This window comes from Symphalangus syndactylus, chromosome 11, assembly GCF_028878055.3.
Source record: "Symphalangus syndactylus isolate Jambi chromosome 11, NHGRI_mSymSyn1-v2.1_pri, whole genome shotgun sequence".
Classification (NCBI taxonomy): domain Eukaryota; kingdom Metazoa; phylum Chordata; class Mammalia; order Primates; family Hylobatidae; genus Symphalangus; species Symphalangus syndactylus.
Genome location: NC_072433.2, coordinates 64,073,755 through 64,097,616, shown reverse-complemented (window position 1 = coordinate 64,097,616; position 23,862 = coordinate 64,073,755). Strand labels below are relative to the sequence as shown.

Below are 23,862 nucleotides of genomic sequence, written 5' to 3'. Positions count from 1 at the left end.
GAAAGTACTAAAAGTCTCTGATATGTAGAAATAATGGCGTAAGCCGTCTTTCTCTTTGTCTTCTCTCTCTCTCTGCCTCGGATGCCAGGCAGGGAAGGGCCCCCTGTCCAGTGGACACGTGACCCACGTGACCCTACCTATCATTGGAGAAGACTCACACTCTTTACCCTGCCCCTTTTGCTTTGTATACAATAAATAACAGCGAAGCCAGACATTCGGGGCCACTACCGGTCTCCGCGCATTGGTGGTAGTGGTCCCCCAGGCCCAGCTGCCTTTTCTTTTACCTCTTTGTCTTGTGTCTTTATTTCTACACTCTCTCGTCACCGCACACAGGGAGAGACCCACTGACCCTGTGGGGCTGGACCCTACATCTAAGAGACCTGGGAAGCTCTGAGAAGATCAGTAATCCAATTTAGTTCAGCAGATGTTTGTGAACACTTACTACATGTAAAACGTGGCAGGCACTACAGGAATATTAGGAGGAAAAAGGTGCAGCCTTTATGCTTTCAGACTAGTGGGTAAGACGACAAAAATTCCAAAAAGGTATAAAAGCAGAGCACAGGAAGGGCCGTTAAAGTAGAGAGTCCACAAGAGTAGATATAACAGGGTTCAAAGCAAGAAGTGGAAGGAAACCCTTATTGGTGGAGCACCCTCCCTGGGACAGACACTGAACCAAACACTGAATCCTCAAAACAGTTCTGCAAATGCAGAGTGGGGCTTTTGTTTCTTTTGTTTTTGTGCTTTATAGATGAAGGAAAAAGGCTTAGTTAGGGAGGGTCAAACTCAGATATTTTTGGTTCCAAGGCATATGCTCCTTTAACCACATCATGCTACCTCCTAGGAGAGATAACATCAGATGCTGGGGTGGGGAGAAGCACGGATATACCTCACGGAACATAATGTGTGGTAGGCAGGGCTCAGAAGCTCCAATACTGTGTTTAGCTGAGCTGGGTAAAGGCACCAAGTTCCTGATGGTGAGAGGACCATGCATAGGAACACAGAGACCAGAAAGTACACTTGGACTTGGCTAAAGTGCAAAATACGAGTAGGGATGGTACTGGAGGTAAGGTCAGAGCAACATGCTTAGAATGAGAAGTTTGTTCTTAATTCAGATGAGAACAAGGAACAATCAAACAGAATCATGAACAGGGCTACATTTTAGAACAGTTAATCTGGGAACAGTGTATGCCCAAGGCTAATGTTAACCCATACAATACGTTTGTGAGAATTAGACAAAAGAATCTCTCTGGGCAAACACAGCTCCAAGAGTAGAAGCCATGGTGAATAGGGAGAGACTTTGCATGAATTTGTCAAGGTGGCCATGCACAGCACACTTGTGCTATGAAGAACCCGCACTCTATGGGGAGAGGCCCTGGACAGAGCCGTGTTTCTCAAACTTGATAATCTGCAAAACTGGGCTTCCAAGATCCCAAGTTAAGATGCTGACTTTGGAAGTAAAATGCCAAGGCTGTATAAGATCATTTGGGGCCAATAAAAGTGTCAATACAAGAACCCAAGTGGGCCCGTAAATCCCATGTCAGTACTGGGTCTTCCAGATCCAGAATGTATTTAAATTAAAAAAAAAAAATCAAAACACATTTTAAAAGTTCTTCACACAGAACACTCGAACTGTGAGGCTCCATCTGTAGGTCCCAGATGGAAACTACAGGTATAAATATGGTTTTCAAATAGAATGGGACCACTTCTTTAAGGGTATTTGTAAATGAGGAAGCAGGCATTTTTGATAATCAGAATGGGTGAGTCGGGGGCTACTGTCATGTGGAGGACAGTTGCCAGGGATGCTAAATACGTGGAATAGTCTTGACAGTTATCTCACCAAGATGCTCCATTAGCCTGTAAGCTTCATAAGGGATTGACCAGCTCTGTCTTCTACTCTAGCACTAAGAAAGTATGGCAAAGCCTGGTTAGGTAGGAATGATTAATGAATGGGGAGAGAAAAGAAGTAGGACGACCAATTTAGGGGTTACCACAGAAGCAAAAGTGAGAAGTCTAAATGAGGGTGGTTGCAGGGAAATGGAAACATCTTGCAGAGGTATAAGGCACATAGACTGGCTACTGACAGCAGGCTCTTTAGAGCACAAGGGTGCCCAGCTGAGGGCAGAGGGAAACTCAAATTGAGCTTCAGGTTTCTAAGTTTACAGGAGAGAATGGTGCCATTAACAACTAAAAGAAACAGTGGAAGTAGATATAAATTATCTTGGAAACACACTCTAAGGAGTCATATGAACCACATGGCCAAATTTAAGTAGAACAAGAGAATTAGTTTCTCCAAAAAGACTAAAAACAAGGAAAACCCACCATCCTTCCATTACTTTTTGGCCATTCACTACATAGACAAGTGGTCAAATACCATTTGTTTAACCTAAGAAATCTCTGGTTTTTCCTTTACAACTGTACATGACCCAAGAGAATTAGCCAACCTGCCTATTAGAGCCATTCCAAAATCAGTAGCTGAAAAGAGCTTTTGTCAAGATCTGTGCAGACATCTCCCCCTGGTGGTTACAAGAATCCAAGATTCACTCATTTTAACTGGGGCTTTTATCTTAGCGACTCTCTCTTCTGGCTCCCAGTTCTGGCCATTCGATTTTCTCTCTAGATCCGCTATAGTGTTTTATAATAATGCTATCACAGTTGTACTATCTGGTAGCACACTTCAGAAACATGAAATGAAAGATAAATGGATGTTGTTACCCACTGCCATGACCCACTGTGGTCTCAGGATTTCTTTGGCTTAATAATCAGAAGAGTGGAGTTTGGGGCCCAACTGCCCAATTTTAGGTCCATAACCCAGATTCTGTTTCTGCATCAGTGACATAAAAGAACTGGACTGGATGATTACTAAAGTTGCTTCCAACTCTTCTACATTCTGCGGTTTCCAAAAGACGCCCAAGGAAAGGTATGTTTCCAATAGTTCCTTTTCAGCCTATCAAATAATCTTTGCCAATGACAAAGTCATTTATTAATTGCCACAGGATGATCACTTTCTGATTCTTTTTGTTCCCCAGAAGGAATACTGTAAACAAGGATACTAATTAGAAGGACTCTTAGACTAGTTTTCAAGAAACATGAGCATGGTATATGGATTTCTCCACCAACAGGCAAATTCCTCACTTGTAAGATCTGCCAAACATGCATTTCTGCACTGAAAGGTTTGGAAAACGTTCCTTACCGTTCCACATATGCCTTGTCCAGATTGTTTAAGCCTATTGTGGGGCTTCTGAGTTGATTCTGCGCAGACACAAGATCGTTGCTTTCCAAGGCCTGGTTTAGTAAAGCAACAGCAGACAACATTTCCACCGCAATCAAAAGCTCCTCGTGGGCCAAGTAATTCTATTGGAAAACATATGGCAACATAAGCTCCCCACACAACACACCTCATGTGCATGATGGAGGTTTACAATGCACATTTCAGCAAACAATGAAAAGTCAAAGAACTTGATAGCTCAGCAGAAAGAGGAGTCATGGCCACCTGCTTTCCACTGGCTTTAAGAACAGGTATATGGCTCCTGGGCTTTCCTTAGATGATCATTTTTTGGGACTGGGTTGATTACAATGAAAAGTTATGATTCCACAAATGTCTGCATTCCCATTGCTGATCCCTACTCCTAGCTATACTGGCTGCTGAAAGGCTCAGTCCAGCCATATAATTAAGCCAAGGACTAGATAACATCGTCACTGACTGAGAGTGCCAGGTAAGATTTTAGCACAGCTAACGATTTCTAGTTTGAATTAAGGGTTAAGGGAAGGTTGGGAGAATTTCACCGAAAAGTTATAATCTGAAGCACAAAATAAGGTCTTCAAACCAAGACTATTGATTTAATTCGAAAAAAGTTAAAGTGACATTTTCATGGAAATTTTAAAATATATTACCAGGTCAAGGTATTTGAAGAAATATGAGGTGATCTTTTGGTAAAGCAAGTAAAGCTCTCCAGGTTTTTTTGTTTGGTTTGGTTTGCTTTATTATTATTATTATTATTATTATTATTATTTGAGATGGAGTTTGGCTCTTGTTGCCCAGGCTGGGGTGCAATGGCATGATCTAGGCTCACTGCAGCCTCTGCCTCCCAGGTTCAAGCGATTCTCCTGCCTCAGCCTCCCAAGTAGCTGGGATTACAGGCGCCCACCACCATGCCCAGCTAATTTTTTGTATTTTTAATAGAGACAAGGTTTTGACATGTTGGCCAGGCTGGTCTCGAACTCCTGGCCTCAGGTGATCTGCCTGCTTCAGCCTCCCAAAGTGCTGGGATTACAGGCGTGAACCACCGCACCTGGCCAGATCTCCAGGTTTATATGATTTAAAATCTGGATTTAGCTTATCCAAAAAAATACATCTTAGATTCCCCTTTAATATCTTCTTCCATTTAACCATTTTATATTATATTGGCCCAACTTCAAAAGGAATATTTTTTTCATCATATTGAAGGGACATAAGGAGGAGGAGCATGAAAAAGAATTGCTAAGGAAAAGCTGATACATATTTTACATTTAGGGTATTATGGGTATTTAATATATAACGTAACGTTCATCTTAAAATGCATTATTACATCTTTCTGGATCTCCACAGAAGTCTTGCAGCAAACTGATTTCAGAATAAAAAGGGATAGTTTAATCTTTCAAAGCAAATGGGAAGAAGGGGTTACCATAGAGAGCATGTAAGTAAATTTTATTTAAATATCTTACATTAAATACAAGTTTAACATATAAGGTATCAAATTATAAGGGCAGAATGGAATTGTTTATAATTCACTTCCTCTGTCTCTTTCAGTGACCTGTCCGTGGATACCTAAATTGGTATACAGCAAACAGGATAAGCAGAGAGGAAGAAGAAATGGGGCTGGACAGCCACAGGTTAACTACGGCCAGTTGAGGATGAATGAGTGTCCTCAAGCATAAGTAGCCTTGAGCTTCAGAGCCAGAGAAGTGGAAGAAAATATTAATGACAGAACCTAAGTGAAATTAAGAAAATAAGCTATTTTTCTTTTATTACAAATACTATATTTCTATTTAGGAAACATAGGGAGTCTTTTTAATTATTATTATTATTTTTGTAAAGATGAGGCCTATGTTGCCCAGGTTGGTCTTGAATTCCTGGCCTCAAGTGATCCTCCTGTCTCAGTCTCCCAAAGTGCTGAGACTACAGACAGGAGCTACCACATTCGGCCAATACAGAAGTCTTAATAAGCAAGAATAAGAAAACAAATGCTGCCACCCAAGCTCTTTTGTGTATATCTTTTTATGTATTTTAAATTCATACATACATTTGCAGAGGTTTTGTCTTTATAACTGACTTCATTTTCTTATTGCAAAAAACAAGATAATGCTACATATCTTAATCTCATTTTTCCCACTTAGTATGGATATCTTTTCCAGTCATTATTCTTTACATTATCATTTTTACTGGTTGCACATATTTCTCGCATGTACAAGCACCATAAATGTTATTAATTTACAGGCAATCTGCTATTAATTAACAGTCATTTGTTTCCTGGTTTTCAGTATTCTGAACAATGCTGTGAAACATCTCTGTGGCCAAAGCTATTTGGTTCATATCCTTCAGGCTTATTTTCTAGAACATAACTGTCAGCATCATGGGCTTTTGATCTGTATTACTAAGACCACCCTGCAGAAAAGCTGTATAATTCATACGCCCAGTGGCTGTGTAGGAGATGTTTGTGCCCCATATCTATCCCTATGCTGGGTTAAATCTTTCTAATCTCTACCAATCTAATTTTAAATCATAAGTGTACTGTGTTTTAATTTATATATTTTTTACTTCTGATTGAGTTTAAACTTTTTTTTTGTCATTTGTATATTTCTTGTTTTATGAATTGCCTGCTCATGTTTTTGGCCTCTCTTTATTGTGTGTGGATAAGAGCTGATTGTGACTTTAAAGATCCAATGACTGTCCTATGTTTTTCCTTAGAACTTTACTTTTAAAAATTATTTTTTATATTTAATATTTTATGTTGAAAATTTATTTTGATATATGTGTAGTGAGTTAATGTTTTCTTAACAAAGCTTAAACACTTGCAAGGATATCATTTATTAAATAGTTGTTTCCTCACCGTCTTGAAATACGAGCCTTGTCATATGCTGAATTCTTGGTTCTGCTTTCAGTAGTTTTCATTTTGTTTCATTGTTTGGTTTACAAGAGTGTTAGTAAACATGTTCTTAATTACTGTAACCTTGTATGAAATTATTGTTGAACGCTGTTGTCATATTAAGGAGCACAAATTTCCAAAAATCAAAGCCATGGTGCTAATGGTCTTATTTGCAGTTTCTAAAATTGCAGATTGAGCTTATTTTCTACACAAAAAACATTATATATTGTAAAAAAAAATACCGCATCGGTATAGCTAAAAATTATCCAAGGTTCTTCAAATATCACACAGAGAATAAGAACAACCTATTTTCACATGTATATGTACAGACCACTGCCGGAATCTCCTAACTATGTTCTTAGATTCTTTATGTAGACTAAAAGCAAGAATTAACAAGGAAGAAGGCCATGGAATTGGTACAGGTGGGCCAGTGAGACCAGGACTGGTACAAATTAGAGATCCCCAGATCCCTATGCCCCTATCCTAACTAGGCTTCCCTAGTGCACCATGGTACACAGGGTTACCATCCCCACAGCTGGGGTCTCCTCTGACTTACCATGGCGTTCTGTTTCTGGAGGTTGAAAAGTTCATTCTGATACATGGCAGCAGCAAAGGGATAAACAGCAGGCAGCTGGGCCTCTGGTTTCTTCAGTGCAAGCAGCGTATTCTCGGGGTCACCTTCCGGAATGACAGCATTGATATGGTCCACTGCAGCCTGCCCTGAGGGTGGGGGTTCATGTTTTGTCAGAATGGTTGCTCTTTCCACTGCGGTCTCACCCAACCAGACCTTCTTCCCAAGGATTTGAACCTAAGCAGTTACTTTTCATGAACTCTGAAAAGCTGCAGGCAGAGGATAGGTAAGGCTTTGAAAATGTTATCTCAGTAATTGAAACTAATCCAATACTTGGAGTTAGTGCCTACAAGAACCTTAGCATTGATGGAGCTTAGGGTATGAGATCAGTCCTGAGCAGCATGACTTCCTTCCAAAATCCTTCCTTATAGGACCAGCTCTGGTCTCACTTCTTCCCCTGAAGCCTTCAGATTGCTCCAGTCCTTAAGGATTTCTCATCATGTGAACACCATAGTTATTTAAAGCTAGGCCATGTAGTTCCAGCAGGCATGTTCCGTGTGCTCCTTGTGCATTAGTACTGCATCCCCAAGGAGACTTCAAGCGACAAGAAGACCAGAGGCAAGACTTGCCCTACTGCTGTATCTTCCTAACACATAAGCACTGCGGTAAGCCTACAGCAAGCACTCGGACACATTGCTGCAACATCTGAGACAACCATAAACTCTGTGATATGGTTTGGCTCTGTGTCCCCACCCAAATCTTATGTTGAATTATAATCCCCAATGTTGGAGGAGGGATCTGGTGGAAGATGATTGTAACATGGGGGCGGATTTCCCCCTGGATGATAGTGAGTTCTCACGAGATATGGTTAAGTGTGTAGCACTTCCCCCTTCTCTCTCTTCCTCCTGCTTTGGGCATGTGAAGATGTGCCTGGCTTCCTCATCGCCTTCTGCCATGATTGTTAGTTTCCTGAGGCCTCCCCTAGACATGCAGAACTGTGAGTCAATTAAGCCTCTTTTCTTCATAAATTACCCAGTCTCAAGCAGTTCTTTATAGCAGTGTGAGAATGAACTAATACACTCTGTGATCTCTCAATCAGTTGTAAGGTGCAGATTATAAAGACCTGAATTTTGGTGACCAAACTGAGATGCTTGGAACAGTAGATTCAGCATAGTTTTCGGAGAACAAAAATGAAATTGCTGAGTAAATGGGAGAATGAATGATGAACTCTGCCACCAGGAAAGAGCAAATCAGACAGAGATTGCAGAGTTTTGCCTTATAGAGAAGTCATCTGGGTAGCAGAAGTAACACATACCCATAAATTTATAGAGCCTTTCAAGGGTTAGCCTGACTGCCTAATTCGTAAGTAGACTGCAGCTAAGATTCTTCTAACCCTTTTTGACAAGATGACAATTTATCTTCTCTAAATACATTCACGAGGATCTTCCTTCAATATTTTAACTAAGAGATATAATTCAATAACAGGAAATACTTATGATTAATGGAATCCTTCAAGTTATCCCCCAGAAAACTCACACTTAACCTAAAGGACCCTGAGAACCTTAGCATTTCTATCTTTAAAATTAATGTGACAAACCAAAACATTTCAGAAAGGAAGGCTAGTGGTCGTTTGTGGTATTTGCTGTTCTGCTAAAGTTAATCCAAGGCCTTTCAGCTGTATCTCAGATTACTCTAGGTAGGATCTTGCTTTAGCTTTGATAAATTTATTATATGGGTTTGTACAGCTGAATTTCAAACATCAGAAAATCATGTCTTTAAAACACTGTTTCTCTCTCTCTCTCTCTCTCTTTTTTTGAGACAGTCTTGCTCTGTTGCCAAGGCTGGAGTGCAGTGGTGCAATCTTGGCTTACTGCAGTCTCGACCTCTTGGGCTCAGGAGATCCTCTGACCTCAGCCTCTAGAGTATCTGGGGCTACAGTTGTGTGCCAACATGCCCAGCTCATTTTTAAATTTTTTTTTTGTAAAGACTGAGTCTCTCTTTGTTGCCCAGGCTGGTCTTGAACTCTTGGCCTGAAGTCATCCTCCCACCTCAACCTCCCAAAATGCTGGATTACAGGCATGAGCCACTGCATCCAGCCTGAAAAACACTATTAAATAAACAATTTCTTCTAAAAAATAAGGTAAGATCAACCACTCTTTTACACTCTGCATTTGACAAAATGTCCAGGCAGGGCATGGTAGCTTTTGTCTGTAATCCTAGCATTTTGGGAGGCTGAGGTAGGAGGATCACTTGAGCCCAAGAGTTCAACACCAGACTGGGCAATAGAACAAGACCCAGTCCAAAAAAAAAAAAAAAAAAGCAAAGAAATGCAAAATGTCCAGCTCTGATCTTAACAGAAAATATCATGCAATGAATGGAATGCATTTGCTGAACCTGAAAGGTAAATGGTTATAATGTGAACAAAGCTGAGGCCTCTGACAACAGATCTGTTGACATTACCACCAACATTGTCACTGATGCTATTACTATGGTTGCTATGAATGCGGATGCCTTAACATTTTAATACAATTACCTACATGGTTGGGGAAAAGCTTGTCAAAATAATGATTCTTACTTTTTTTTTTTTTAAGTTTTTTTGAGATGGAGTCTCGCACTATCGTTCGGGCTGGAGTGTAGTGGTGCGATCTCAGCTCACTGAATCCTCCGCCTCCCACATTCAAGCGATTCTCTCCTGTCTTAGCCTCCCAAGTAGCTGGGATTACAGGTGCCCACGACCACGCCTGGCTAATTTTTTGTATTTTTAGTAGAGACGGGGTTTCACTATGTTAGCCAGGGTGGTCTTGAACGCTTGATCTCGTGATCCACCATTTCAGCCTCCCAAAGTGCTGGGATTACAGGCGTGAGCCACTGCACCCAGCTAATTCTTACATATTTTAAAGTGTACAATTGTCTCATTGTCATGTCATCAAAATGAGGGTTTTTTTCCTAAGGTTACTTTCAGTTCTACTGGACTATAAATTTTAAGATGGGGAGAGATAAAAAGACTTCAGAACAATCATGTTCTACACATTTAAAGCCATCAAACCTTGCCTTCATATTTTCAGCCGGTTTTACCATTAGTGCAAAACATCCAATGCCTTTTACTTAAAAATGGAAAAAAAAAGTATAGCCAATTTGGCATTAAATTTGTGGTCAGGAAATTATGGCACTGAGTAAAGAACTAAAACATTTATATAAAGCATTTTATTTAACATGAAAAAGAAAACTGTTTTCATGGTTATAAATATTTCAAAAATAAAGGATGGTTAAAGGCTATGGAGCCATTTCCTCTCTAGGCTTATGGACCTCAGATGTCTCACTGGCAACAGTAATTTCCTCCTGTAATTCATTTCTGTCAAGCATCATGAAATTCTCAGCTTTCACATAGAGCAAAAAGACAAACTTTAAATTGTACTTCATATATCATCAGTAACATGTTCAAGATTTCACAAGAATAAAAGAACAGGCACATGCATCCTAAAATGTTAAGGTGTTACCTTAAAAAAAAAAAAAAGGCAATTGAGAGTTTTCAGCCCAGTTGTGTGTATGTGAGGCATATTCTCAAACACATTCAGTTGTTAACTCCTAGACATTCACTTTAACCCTCTGGGGCTTTCCTTAATTACTATTTGAGCCCCTTAGGATATTTATCTCCAGCGATTTAGGAGCAGACTTCTTAGTAACACCGTGGGTGTACACTTCTTTGCAAGAGTTACAAGCAAAAAAGAATATTCAAAACTCAACCAGGATGTTAAAAGGAAGGCAAGGTTTAGGACTGTTGTAATTAGTGGATACTCCAAATTTTAATTTGGCAGGGAGTTCACATGCTTTATTAAGCAGGCTAAATGGCCTTTCATGTATTAGTTTTTTGGGTATATATGGATTATTTAGATTGACCAGGGAAAAATAAACATCAAATGACATTTCTTACTGACTCTTCTGATGCTCAAGTAAAAATAGGTTTTGCCAGAGGGGAGAAAAGACTAATAAAAAAAATTGATGTATCTCAACCTGCGTATGCTTATTTTAATTACCTGAGTCTGCTGTTCTTTACAATCACACACCTGAGCCAGGTACTAAGAGGAACTCATCTGCTTGACTCCACAGAGGCTCAGGGGTGTGGGACTCAAAGCTGCCATCATGAGATTTCATCTGACCTGCCCATAGTCCCATTCACTGGCACCAAAGTTACACAAGTATAAGAAAAATCTTACAAACTACAGACTAATGGCTGGGAAGTCACAGAGAGCAGTGATGTCAATAGTACCTTTTACAATTCCAATAGAATATCATTGCATAATCAGGGGCAAGCAACTACAATCTGTAAGTTATAATCTTTTACTAAATGACCTTCAGTATTAGACCCAAAAGTGACAGATTTAAAATGTGGAATATAATGAAACAGGAAGGTAGAATCAAACTAGCTTCAGGATACTTTGTGTGGACTGAGATCACCAAAAAAAGCCCAGTGGGAAACTGCCAAATGCTGCACCGTAATTAAGAGCAACATTGACACTGAGTAGATTTTTCATTGTATAAGGCAGTTTTCCAAGTATACAAATTGAGAGTTGTGTTGGGATTCTGGCAAGGAAAGTCTGTATCTTATGGAAATATCAATTTCCTTCATACGATCCATTACTTACTGTTGACTTTATTAATATTGCCTTGGATTTCTGCTTGCGTCAGCAGTTCTTCATAAGCATCTCTTTCTTCTTCTGAAATACAGCTATTCTGCAAAACAAAGTCTTCACTGATTTCTGAGGTTAAATAAAATATTTCCAAAACTTGAAACTCAAATGGAAAAATGTGAAGAGTGACAAAAACCATTCCCTAATTATTTTAATTCATTGCAAGCATTTGTGGAGTGCCTGCTCTGTGCAGGGGACTAGGGGAGAATGCTGGCAAAGACTACAAAGATGAATGACAGACCCGGTGACTCTTTGAAAAGGGCTAATTTTCAAATGTGGAAAACATTAGTTTGGACCACTTGGTATTGCCATTTTTGTAGATCAAAAACAGTTGAATAGCACCAATTTCATTTGATTTAATCTAATAAAATCAAGAACACAAATAATAAATATACCTAGAAGAAGAGAATAGGTTCTTTAAGAGAAGTACTATAAGCATTTTTTTAGAAAGTATTCATACTTAGTTGGGAAGAAAATTTTTCTAAGACATCATAATCAACGAGGGCTTCGAGCAACAGAATAATGTCAAGAATAGGAAACAGACAGCAGGATTTGGTTACACAGATGGGAAGCTTAGCACATTAGGCTACAGCTTGGAGTGTGTGTCCATGGTGAGCCAAAAAGATGAGGGGGTCAGCTGAAGGCTAAGCTAAGATTTGGTGTTTAATTCAGTAGGTAATAGAGAATCGGGGGATGTTTCTCGTGGGTTAACACCAGATTTGTAGTTAAAGATCAATTTTGTAACCTCTAGCTCTAAGAGGGATTGGCTTGGAGAGTAACAGGAGGCAGAGAGACCCACAAGGAAGGTGCTTGATACAAGAGTCATGCGATGAGGTCAGAAGGGGCAGGACTGAGGCAAGACTGGTGAGACTAGAAGGTTGGCGACAGATTCAACTCCAACAAGAGTAGGCAGCAGAATCTAGCAATGGATGGGACACAGGGGCATAAAAAGACTTCTGAGACAAAGCTGGCCATCATTCTGAGCCAGGGAAGTCAGCAAGGGGAGCTCTTCTGATATAATGGGGTTCAAAGCCAGAGGGACACAGATGAAGTTATCTGGAGGAGGAGGAGAGAGGCCAATTTGGGACGAGCTGGCATAAAGCTGATGGCTGATTTCTTCAACAAGTGGATGAGCTCAATGGAGGAAGAACAGAGAAGGGATTCAATGTCAGACCTTGAAGAATCCCCATACTGAGAGGGAGAAGGAAGAGGAGAAAGAGGCACAGAGGAGAACTGTGGCAGCAAGGACGCACATAAGCTAGTGGAGCAGAGAATCTCAAGGTAGGAGGCCAACCCTGCCAGATGCTGGTGGAAGCCACCAGTAGAGAAAACGCCAAAACCTAAAGTGGTTACTTTTAGTCATGGAGCTGAAACTGACATGGCAAGATCTTAATGAGAGACTAGCTGGTGAGGAAGTAGAAGCTCTCAGTGTAGAGAAATTTTTCAATAATGGACTAGACAGAAAGGTGGTTACAAATGGAGTTAGGATTAGGAGCAGGCTGTCTTATACAGGAGGAACATCCTCAAATATAAAGGATTGACTATTGGGAAAATATGAAGACCGCAGATTCAAAAACATCCTCTCTGAACTTCCACACACTGAATTATTAACCTCTACTACCAAATGTAAAAGTAACTTAGCTACCGTAAGGTCTGTTGATGATGTCTAACAAGGGATGATCATGAGTTGCTACTTCTACACTTCCTGGGGACATTAGTAACTTTGCAACATGACTTTTAATTCTTTCAATATATAACATTCATCACAAAATTCCCTTTTTAAAAATTGAGAGAGGGTCTCACTCTGTTGCCCAGGCTGGAGTGCAGTGGCAGGGTCATAGCTCACTGCAGCCTCCACCTCCCAGGCTCAAGTGATTCTCCCACCTCAGCCTCCCGAGTAGTTGGGACTACAGGCTTGCACCACCAAGCCTGGCTAATTTTTTATTTTTATTTTTATTTTCTTAGAGACAGGGTCTCACTATGGTGCCCAGGCTTGTCTTGAACTCCTGGACTCAAAGGACCCTCCTGCTGCGGCCTCCCAAAGTGCTGGGATTATAGGCATGAGCCACCATGCCTGGCCTATAAAATTCCTTTTTATGCCTTATATAGAGATATAATCTAATTGCCTTACCTAATGTATAGTCCTCTTGTATGCTACATTTCATTCAAATCAATTGTCTATGGCTATAGAGAACATAGCCAATTGATTTAAAAGTATTGCTTTTAACATTAAGGCTTTTCAAACTAGTAACTCATAAGCACATTCATTACTGTTTTTATTACTCAGAATCTAAGTACCTTCAGTCTTGCATTTTCCTCTTTTTTCTTTTTGGCATCCCAGAGTTCTTTCTGATATTCTGGTGCAAGGTTGTCATCCACTAAAGTTAAAACTGCATTTGGGTTTCTTAGTGTTACAACAGTTTGCTCTGCTATTCCTTTTTCAACTGCTTCATTAATGGCTATAACTGCAGCATGTACTAAAAAGTAAAGAGAGAGAGAGAAAAAGGTTTTTATCAGCAAAAGACAACATGGACAGTTGCACTGACCCTGTGTAAACTCAAGCAGTTTTAATTTCTTTCTTGGCTTCCAGTAAATATGTCAAAAAGAGAACTGAGACATATTATGGAGCATCTGACAACCTCTCCACATGGCTGTCTTTGGTCCTGATCTCAGCATCTGTTAAGTAATTCTGACTCATTAATACGTCACTGAATGGCTAAAATGAACCAAGCACTAAGTCAACCACAGGAGTTAGACGGTAAATCAATCCTTGCCCTCTGGTCAGGGCAACATGGGTAATTTTAAAGTAACATGTTGGTTCCAAGAGATACTTGCAATTAGCTTGCAATACTAAAAGACCTGTAACAATGAACTCTACCACTAAAATCTACAGACACAGAAAGTAGAGAACTATGGACAATGAAGGTATTTCTAGAACCTCAATTCATGTTGTACAAGTAGAAGTCTAAAGACCGAAATCAATTACTTGGTTATATTCTGACATCCTCAAATTAATCATCTATAAAACAAATAATAAAAACTTTTAGGGTGCTGAAAGTATCTTCTAAATATTCTATCTCGAGTAATCAAAATCCATAGGTAAAGTACAGGTAAGTCTCACGTCAATGGCAAGTGTGGATTTTAAATGGACTTACATGCAGCTTCATCCACGGACAGTTCATTGGCCAGAATACCACCTATTTTGCTGAAAGATGGCATCTGTATTCCATATTTCTCAAGTTCTTTTCTCATATTACTGATTTCCTCCTCTAACAAAGAACAAAATAATAATAATCATTATCAGAGAAAGTTACAGACAGAGATGGATGCAGGAATGAGTACAATCATATCAAGAAACGTCTTCATTAGGAAGCGGGGTTGTTTGTAAACAAGAGCCTTAGGAAGAACCCAGCCCAAGTTTCTCATTTCACAAACATGGGGAAGGAGAACTCAGTCAAGAACAAACAAGATAGGTCTGTTTTCTCTTCTCATCAATATACAAGAATAAGGGAAATCAATAATATCAAAATCGGGAAAAAGGTATTGGTACTTTTTTTTTTTTTTTTTTTTTAGGCAGAGTCTCGCTCTGTCATCCAAGCTGGAGTGCAGTGGCACGATCTTAGCTCACTGCAAGCTCCGCCTCCCGGGTTCATGCCATTCTCCTGCCTCAGCCTCCCAAGTAGCTGGAACTACAGGAGCCCCCCACCTCGCCTGGCTAATTTTTTGTATTTTTTAGTAGAGACGGGGTTTCACTGTGTCAGGATGGTCTCGATCTCCTGACCTTGTGATCTGCCCGCCTCGGTCTCTGAAAGTGCTGGGATTACAGGCATGAGCCACCACGCCCGGCCAGGTATTGGTACTTTTTATAACTAGATTGTAAAAAATTACAAAGATAAAGAGTAGTACCTGTGAAGTCTACTTTGCCCAACAAATCCTGGATCTGGGGTGCTATTCCTAGTTTGAACAGATATAAACTGAGGGAAAAAAACACAAAATTATCAGAAATTTTATCATCATAAGTCTTAATGTTATAAATTACATAATTCTTAATAGTTTTTTCAGTTGAAAAGACCTAAGAGATATCTAGTCTATTCGTTTTGTAAGTGAGGAAACTGAGTCTCTGGGTAACAGAGTCCTTGGTGAGGCCAGGATCAGAATTCCAATCTGTGTCCCAAAGACTGGTCTTCTACTGTAATCCACTTCTACGGCACTTCTACAGAGCCAGCTAACTCTGCATCATCCATTTGTATGGAGAACAAGAAATACAGCTAATACAAAACAGCAGGTAACAAATGCAATAAACATTTCTTTGAATATTCCTCACATAATTCTTATTTTATTGAAGGTACAGCATGAATTATATTTTGCTTTTTAATATTCCTCCAAGTACCACATACCCCTTGAGGAAATATTTGTTTTACATTTTCTAAACCAATAAATAGAGTGGCAAGACTATCAGTGGGTGAGGTAATGTTAAACTATGATGTGTGTATATTACCCAAGTGGAAGATGGAGAATAAATTGGATGTATTTAAAAACAAATCCATAAGGTAGTAATGATGGCATCCATTAACCTACCCATAACCTGAGAAAAGAACTTGAGAGCTGGCATCTAAATTCTATAAAAAAATATATGTGTTTTCCCCACTTTTATCACTGAGTCATAGTTTCACATAATGGTATATATGAGAAAGTGAACTGAATGATTTTTATGGCTTGAAATACTTCAAAATTATCACTTCAGATGTTGATGTGAGATGGAGCTCCATAGTTTATAGAACATAGAATTTCATTAAATGCATTAAGAAAGTTCAAGATAAAGCTTTTTTAATGGTATTAAAACAAACTCTTAAAATGTATGATCAGGGCCGGGCGCGGTGCTCATGCTTGTAATCCCAGCACTTTGGGAGGCCGAGGTGGGTGGATCACGAGGTCAGGAGATCGAGACCACGGTGAAACCCGTCTCTACTAAAAATAGAAAAAATTAGCCAGGCGTGGTGGCGGGCACCTGTAGTCCCAGCTACTCAGAGAGGCTGAGGCAGGAGAATGGCGTGAACCTGGGAGGCGGAGCTTGCAGTGAGCCGAGATGGCGCCACTGCACTCCAGCCTGGGAGACAGAGCGAGACTCTGTCTCAAAAAAAAAAGAATGATCAGTCATTTAATGTAAGTAGCTTGCATTAAAACTGACAATAATTTTCAGATTTTTTTTTTTTTTTTTTTGGTTGAGACAGAGTCTTGCTCTGTCACCCAGGCTGGAGTGCAATGGCGTGATCTCAACCCATTGCAACATCCACCTTCTGGGTTCAAGCGATTCTCCTGTCTCAGCTTCCCAAGTAGCTGGGATTACAGGTGCACGCCACCAAGCCCGGCTACTTTTTGTGTTTTTTTTTTTTTTTTTAGTAGAGACGGGGTTTCACCATGTTGGCTAGGCTGGTCTCGAACTCTTGACCACCCACCTCGGCCACCCAAAGTGCTGGGATTATAGGCGTGAGCCATCGTGCCCGGCCAATTTTCTGATAATTTTTATGAAGAGCAATTATTTAGAAAAGTAATACATGATCAAAGTAAAAAATTAGTGACTTATGGTTTAAAAAATTACATAGATAATCACCACTCAGTTACACACTAAATATTTTGGTATATATGTTCTTTTAAAGTTGTTTCTGGACATACCTATTTTATAAATGTATATATTATTCTAGAATATGAATGTACTATAATTTTCTTAAGCAACTGCTGAGCATTTAGACTGTTATTAATTAATAACTATGGCAAATAATGCTTAATAAACCTACTTACATATAGACACAGACACATTTTTGTGCATATTTCTTATTTGTTACAATAAAGCCATGAAAACAAAATTGCCAGCTTGAAAGGGTGCACACACAATAAAAGTTTTCAACGTATATTGTCCAAATGTGATCTTAAAAAGAGATTATGCTCATTTATTCTTCATGAGTTAAGGGTTAAAAAACACCCTTTTTCCTTTTATATGATAATTTGACCTTTGGTTAACTTTCTAGCTCTGTTCTCTTAGGAAACTATACTGTCAACTGTGTTATAAGCATCATTGCTTAAGAAAAAACCCAATTGATAAATTGTATCTTGAGAGAAGAAACCATAAATACCTAATATGTACCATATCTTTGGGCCTTCCTGGGTTCAATGACTCTTACAACTGGTATGTTCTTTGCAGAGAACTGGGAAGCTATGCAGTACAGCTGTTAGTATAGATATTGGCTCCTGGGGGCACGAGGCTTACAAGCCAGGAAGGCTCAAACCCACTCCTTAGCAGCAAAGTTGGATCTTGGGGTACCAAAGAGAATGGCGGCTTCCAGATGGCTGTATGGACAACTATGTGGAGCATCACACAGGCTCCCACTGAAGAGCAAACACCTGCCAGCATGCTGGCTATCCCGGCTACCTCTCTTCTGAGCAACAGGTGCCAGATGTGGCTTATGACAGGTGGGTCAATCTGAATATTTAACTAAACCTAAGAACTCCCTGATGGGCATGGCCCACTAGACCACGAATACATCTGAATGCCATTTTCTTTGTTCCCTTATCACCACAGGATATTATCAATAAAGTCTTTCAAGGGACTTGCAACTGATAGCAACAAGATGTTATTTAAATTTGCATTTCCTTATGGTGGTTGGGAGGGTAAATATTTTTTCATACATGCATTAGCCATTCATATGTCTTCCAGGAATGCCTATTAATGAATGTTTGAATTTTAAAGAATTTTTAGGGGCAGAATTTGCTTCTTCCTGCTTTTCCTTTAAAACCATAGTAAAGGACAAAGAACTTTTTTTTTTTTTTTTTTTTTACCATATGTGTAACATTAGTTTTAATACTAAATTTCAATGTGATATTTATACCTTATCCACAGACGAAAAACTTTTATATTAGACTTTGAACACTCTTCAAAGTGAAATAGCCATTATGTATTCATAATCCCAAACCAGCAAGAGAGGATACATTCCTTAGTTAAAGTTCTAGGTCTTTAGACATTATCACGGATATAAAACTGTTTACTTTACACAGCCTCTGAAGACTTTACTACCAAAGGTTCATGCCAACAAGTCATTATTAATTAAAGCTAGATCATTAAGATACCATGCTGACATTTTCAAAACCATAATATTTTATGAACCAATTCTCAACTCATTATTACATGGGGAAAAAATTCCAGTTAAAAGGGTGCTCATATTACTTGGAACAATGAAATGTCAACCTCTTCACTTGCTCCCTTCTAGTAATGGGAACGACAAAATTAAACAGAATTTAATAGGCAAGATAAACTGCAAAAGAATTTGGCGGAGTGAATGGAGATCAAGCCATCATTTAAGAAATGAGAATACATAGCCGGGGGCGGTGGCTCACGACTGTAATCCCAGCACTTTGGGAGGCCGAGGCGGGCAGATCACCTGATGTTGAGAGTTCAAGACCAGCCTGACCAACATGCAGAAACCCTGTCTCTACTAAAAATACAAAATTAGCTGGGTGTGGTGGCACATGCCTGTAACCCCAGCTACTTGGGAGGCTGAGGCAGGAGAATCGCTTGAACCCGGGAGGCGGAGGTTTGCGGTGAGCCGAATTTGCACCATTGCACTCTAGCCTGGGCAACAAAAGTGAAACTCCACCTCAAAAAAAAAAAAAAAAAAAAATGAGAAGAGATGAACAAATAATCAAAAATGTATAATTGTATCACTTCAGTTTCTTTCATAGTACCTGATTTGCACTTTCCTCCTTTTTACAAATTCAAAAATATACCTAATTTACAAAGAAAACTATAAAAAAGTGAAATCTAGAAAATATTACAGTAAAATGTAAGTAGACATCCATAAAATGTCTTCAAGTAACAAATTTTATACTTATTTCAAGTACTTAATGTGCTGCATCTTTAATATATATTACCTATACTAATATCCTGCTGAAGTTTTAACATACTTTTACATTTTTCTATCAAAGCCTAAGCTAATTGGTATCTATTATCCTTATATGCTTCCACCTCTAACTTTCCCACCTATGGAATGCTGAGATAATTTAGAATTTTAGATTCATGCTTTCATTTTTTATTATATCCACCAATAATTTAGATATCTATAAATTTTATTAACTATTTTTCTGATTTTATCTATACCAAATTTTCCTTCTTAGAGTTTTATCTTTGGTTCTTCCGTGTATAAATGTAAGTGCTCAATAAATATTTGTTGAACATAAATTGAATGAATCATCTAGGCCGGGCGCGGTGGCTCACGCTTGTAATCCCAGCACTTTGGGAGGCCGAGGCGGGCGGATCACGAGGTCAGGAGATCGAGACCACGGTGAAACCCCGCCTCTACTAAAAAATACAAAAAATTAGCCGGGCGCGGTGGCGGGCGCCTGTAGTCCCAGCTACTCGGAGGCTGAGGCAGGAGAATGGCGTGAACCCGGGAGGCGGAGCTTGCAGTGAGCCGAGATTGCGCCACTGCACTCCAGCCCGGGCGACAGAGCGAGACTCTGTCTCAAAAAAAAAAAAAAAAAAAAAAAAAAAAAAAAAAAAAAATTGAATGAATCATCAATTGCACATATTTTAATATTTTCATTTGTTCCTTGGGTCTTGGTTCTGTTTGGTGAATCTAATGCTTCCTTCAGTGGCAGTTTCCTTCAAATGTCTGACATCTGAGCTGGGACTCATCTTGGTGTTTGAGAGTTGCTGTTTGTTGGTCATTCACTGCAGATCTGCATGTCAGGAGCCAGCATTAAGAAGCTGTAGAGAGCAATGGAACTGATGCCAGGAGGGAACCAGTTGTCTTTCCTTCTCAGACTGGGGACTCTCTGTCCCTTCTTGAGGTCATTAGCTGTCTTGGGTACTGGCATGCTATCCTGTTATCAGCATCTACACTTGCTGCTTTAGGGAAGGGCCATACAGTTCTGCTGGTCCCAGCCTGACGACCGCTCACTTTGAGGCTCTTCTTTTCCTTGCTGTCCCCTTTGCTTGGAGCAAACCTCCTACCTCTGCTGCATCCCCCAGCGTTTTGTGGGCTGTGATCTTTTCCCAGTTTGTTTCTCAGTCAATTGAATTCTGTCTGTTTACTTCATGTTAGGAGTTGTTCAAATTTCTGGTTAGTAGATGGCATTTTTATCGCAAACGTATTTTTTAAAAGTTATTACTGTAGTTAATTTCATGTCAGTTTTGGAAAGGGGATAAGAAAGCTGTGCTCAATGATCTTGATGCAACTGTTTTCACATTATGCTCTGTTTATCCATTCATTCATTTAATTACTATTTATGGAACAGCTCCTATATAAAAATATTTTTCTCGGCTGGGCACAGTGGCTCACGTCTGTAATCCCAGCACTTTGGGAGGCCAAGGCAGGCCGATCATTTGAGGTCAGGAGTTGGAGACCAGCCTGGTCGACATGGTGAAACCCTGTCTCTACTAAAAATACAAAAATTATCTGGGCACGGTGGCACACGTCTGTAATCCCAGCTACTAGGGAGGCTGAGGCAGGAGAATTGCTTGAACCAGGGAGACAGAGGTTGTAGTGAGCCAAGATTGTGCCACTGCACTCCAGCCTGGATGACAGAGTGAGAATCCATCTCAAAAAACACAACAAGGCTAGGTGCGGTGGCTCACGCCTGTAATCTCAGCACTTTGGGAGGCTGAGGCGGGCAGATCAGGAGGTCAGGAGATCGAGACCATCCTGGCTAACCTGGTGAAACCCTGTCTCTACTAAAAATACAAAAAATTAGCCGGGCGTGGTGGCAGGTACCTGTAGTCCCAGCTACTCGGGAGGCTGAGGCAGGAGAATGGTGTGAACCCAGGAGGCGGAGCTTGCAGTGAGCCGAGATGGCGCCACTGCACTCCAGCCTGGGCGACAGAGCGAGACTCCGTCTCAAAAAAAAAAAAAAAAAATTTTCTCTACCATGCTATCCCTAAATTAAGGTACTTAGGCTACCACAAAATATAGGTTTGATGATAACAAGAATTAAAATGTTTATACTAAACTGTTAATTTTCCCCTTTGATGACAAAGAAGTTAGATAGCTATTTCCAATTACACTTTTTATTTCTCCATTGTACAATGTAATATTAATATAAATCTTAGAATAAACAAACATCCTGGCTTAAGTAAAAGTTGCCACAAGGTGGTGCTGAGAAGTTAGCTTTCTGAAGATGGAAGAATCTTTGTTTTTAAATTTAAGTCTGATATTTTCTTAAGCTAATATTGATCAGGTAAAGATCTCATTTGCATATATCAAAAATCTCATTTACTAAAAAATTAAAAAATATATTGTATAGTTTCTGTTTAGCCTCAATTTTCAACTTTTTTTTTTTTTTTTAATCATTGATGTTGAGGTTTAAACTGTTAGCTTTGGAAAGATCACTTTTCATGGTGTGGGCGTTTTACACCTAATCTCTGTGTGGGAGGTGCTAAACGGGCAAATGTTTATCAGGAAACTGTGTTTACCCAGTATTCCCATGCCGAAACGAAACAGCAATAGCAAACTACTCCTTCCCAAGCATTTAAATTCAAATGAGCCTGCTTATTACCTGAAGTATATAGGAAATCAAGTCTTAATCTAAAAAACAAAAAAGCTCATTGAATAGAAAAAAATGCCAATCTCATGTAGCTCTTCAACAGCTAATTTATTATGTACTGTTTGGTACCTAACAGCCAAGACAAAGGGCTGAGAGCATTCCAAAGGAAGTCGTGGAATTAATGTCACCTTTGCTTCTCATGTCTAAGAGAGCACTTTTTGTGAGGCAGCAAGCCTCCTACCACACCAAAAGCTACAGCACACCTGTGCAGCTGAGTGAGGCCAGCAACGGAGGGGTTGCCCAGAGGTAGCTACTGACTCATTGACCCATGTGCTCCTACTTGTACAAATAATACCACTTAAAGTCCAGGAAGCAATAAAGAAAGTTTTAAAAAATACCATTTAGTGCATATCATGAAAGTAGTATATAGTAGTAGTAGTAGTTGTTATCTACTGAACCAAATTTTTCCATCCTAGTCACATACATCACTGCCAATATCACATGGTATTAGTTTTTTCTACCACTTTCAAGATAAAACTAGTGGTATTAGTTTTTTCTACTACTTTCAAGAGATACACTAAAAGGTACTATACTAATGAAATGCAAACTTAAAAGGCAGGAGCTAAATTTATTTCAGCTTTCTTGGATCACATTATGTGTAGCTCATTTTGTACCATAACATGTGGGATGAATGTTTGTATATCAAAGCCTCATGGTAGAGCAGAAAGACCACAGGACTAGAATCCAGAAGCGCTGAATCTTGGCCCCAAAACTGGTAAAACCTCAATGTGTGACTAAGAGCAAGTCACGTAACCCAAGCTTTCAGTTCCCTTATCTGTGAAATGAATGACTTAGACTACAATAACTTCCCAAGGCCCTTCCCGTTCTCAAGTTCCATGATTCTTCGTTTAAAACATGTTAAATATAATAGCTGAGAGGCCTGTGCTGAAGTTCAAGTCTGATACCAGTGTTCTTTTAATTTTCTTAGAAGTAGGGAAATAATTGACTTCTTTTGAAGCCAATTTTTTTGGCTGGCTGAATTCATAATAGCACAGGTTCAGTTCTCACACATCCTGGTTTTTACTAACTGTGTGACCTTCGGCAGCCTCTCTGTGCCTCAACTGCCTTGGTAATAAAATGGGAGTAATAATAGTGACCACTGCACAGATATGTTATGAAAATAAAATGAGATTATACCAGTACAGTATTTTGTGCAGTGCCAGGCACACAGTTAAAAGCTCAATTTGTGTTAGCCTTTGTTCTTACTATTCTTTGTTAAATAAATGTGTCCTTTGTATACAAACGCTTATTGATAACCTATCAAAGTGGTTTTCTTACTTTTTCCAATGCCAAGAATCTCTATTTCCCCACACAGACTCCATATTTGAAATAGTTTTATTTACTGAACCAAATGGTTCCATCTTAGTCACATATATCACTGCCAATATCATATCAAAATCCAGGGTTCCATACCTAATTTTCAGCCCCAAACCAAAGGAATCCTGAGGCAGCCTTATCATAGGGAAATTAGTTCAGTTAAACCTCCTGAAGAGTTAAATATACAAACTCCAGAGACTTTAACTTGGAATCAATAGCATGTAAGCTGTATGAAGTAACAAGATGTGGTTCATAGAGCTCAGAATTTAGGAAGATAGAAAGGCATAACCACCATAATAATTTAGGACAGAAAGAGGAGGAAAGGGAAGGGAATGGTTCAGAGCACAGAGAGAATTCTGAACAAGGAAGGACTTGAAAGAAATAAGCAGGTGCAACTGCCTCCCTCACCTTACTCCCAAATACTGCCATCTCCAGATATCCCTCCTGAGAACCTAGGATTAGAGCCTGTCCTTTGGGCTAAGAAACTGTCTTTAGAAATCTTATTTATAAATGCAAATATGTTCACTGTTAGAGATATAATCAATCTGATATAAGGGTTCAATCAGTTTCT

The 23,862-nt window shown here is 39.5% G+C and overlaps 1 protein-coding gene across 5 annotated transcripts in view; it reads right to left on the bottom strand.

Annotated features, from left to right (window-relative positions):
* Nucleotides 1-23,862, bottom strand: part of IQGAP2 (IQ motif containing GTPase activating protein 2) — a 329,635-nt gene that overhangs the window by 111,941 nt on the left and 193,832 nt on the right. For 4 of the 5 annotated variants that reach the window (XR_008661060.2, XM_055299013.2, XM_055299014.2 and 1 more), the window contains exons 6-11: nucleotides 15,288-15,355; nucleotides 14,537-14,650; nucleotides 13,680-13,858; nucleotides 11,337-11,424; nucleotides 6,679-6,842; nucleotides 3,191-3,351 (exon numbers count right to left, since the gene is read on the bottom strand). The exons of the other annotated variant lie outside the window; for it this stretch is intronic. Coding sequence is in view for 3 of the 4 variants with exons in the window: in XM_055299013.2 (XP_055154988.1) it covers nucleotides 3,191-3,351; nucleotides 6,679-6,842; nucleotides 11,337-11,424; nucleotides 13,680-13,858; nucleotides 14,537-14,650; nucleotides 15,288-15,355 (774 nt within the window). In the remaining variant the exon portion in view is untranslated. The remainder of the gene's footprint in view (nucleotides 1-3,190; nucleotides 3,352-6,678; nucleotides 6,843-11,336; nucleotides 11,425-13,679; nucleotides 13,859-14,536; nucleotides 14,651-15,287; nucleotides 15,356-23,862) is intronic. 5 annotated transcript variants of the gene reach the window in all.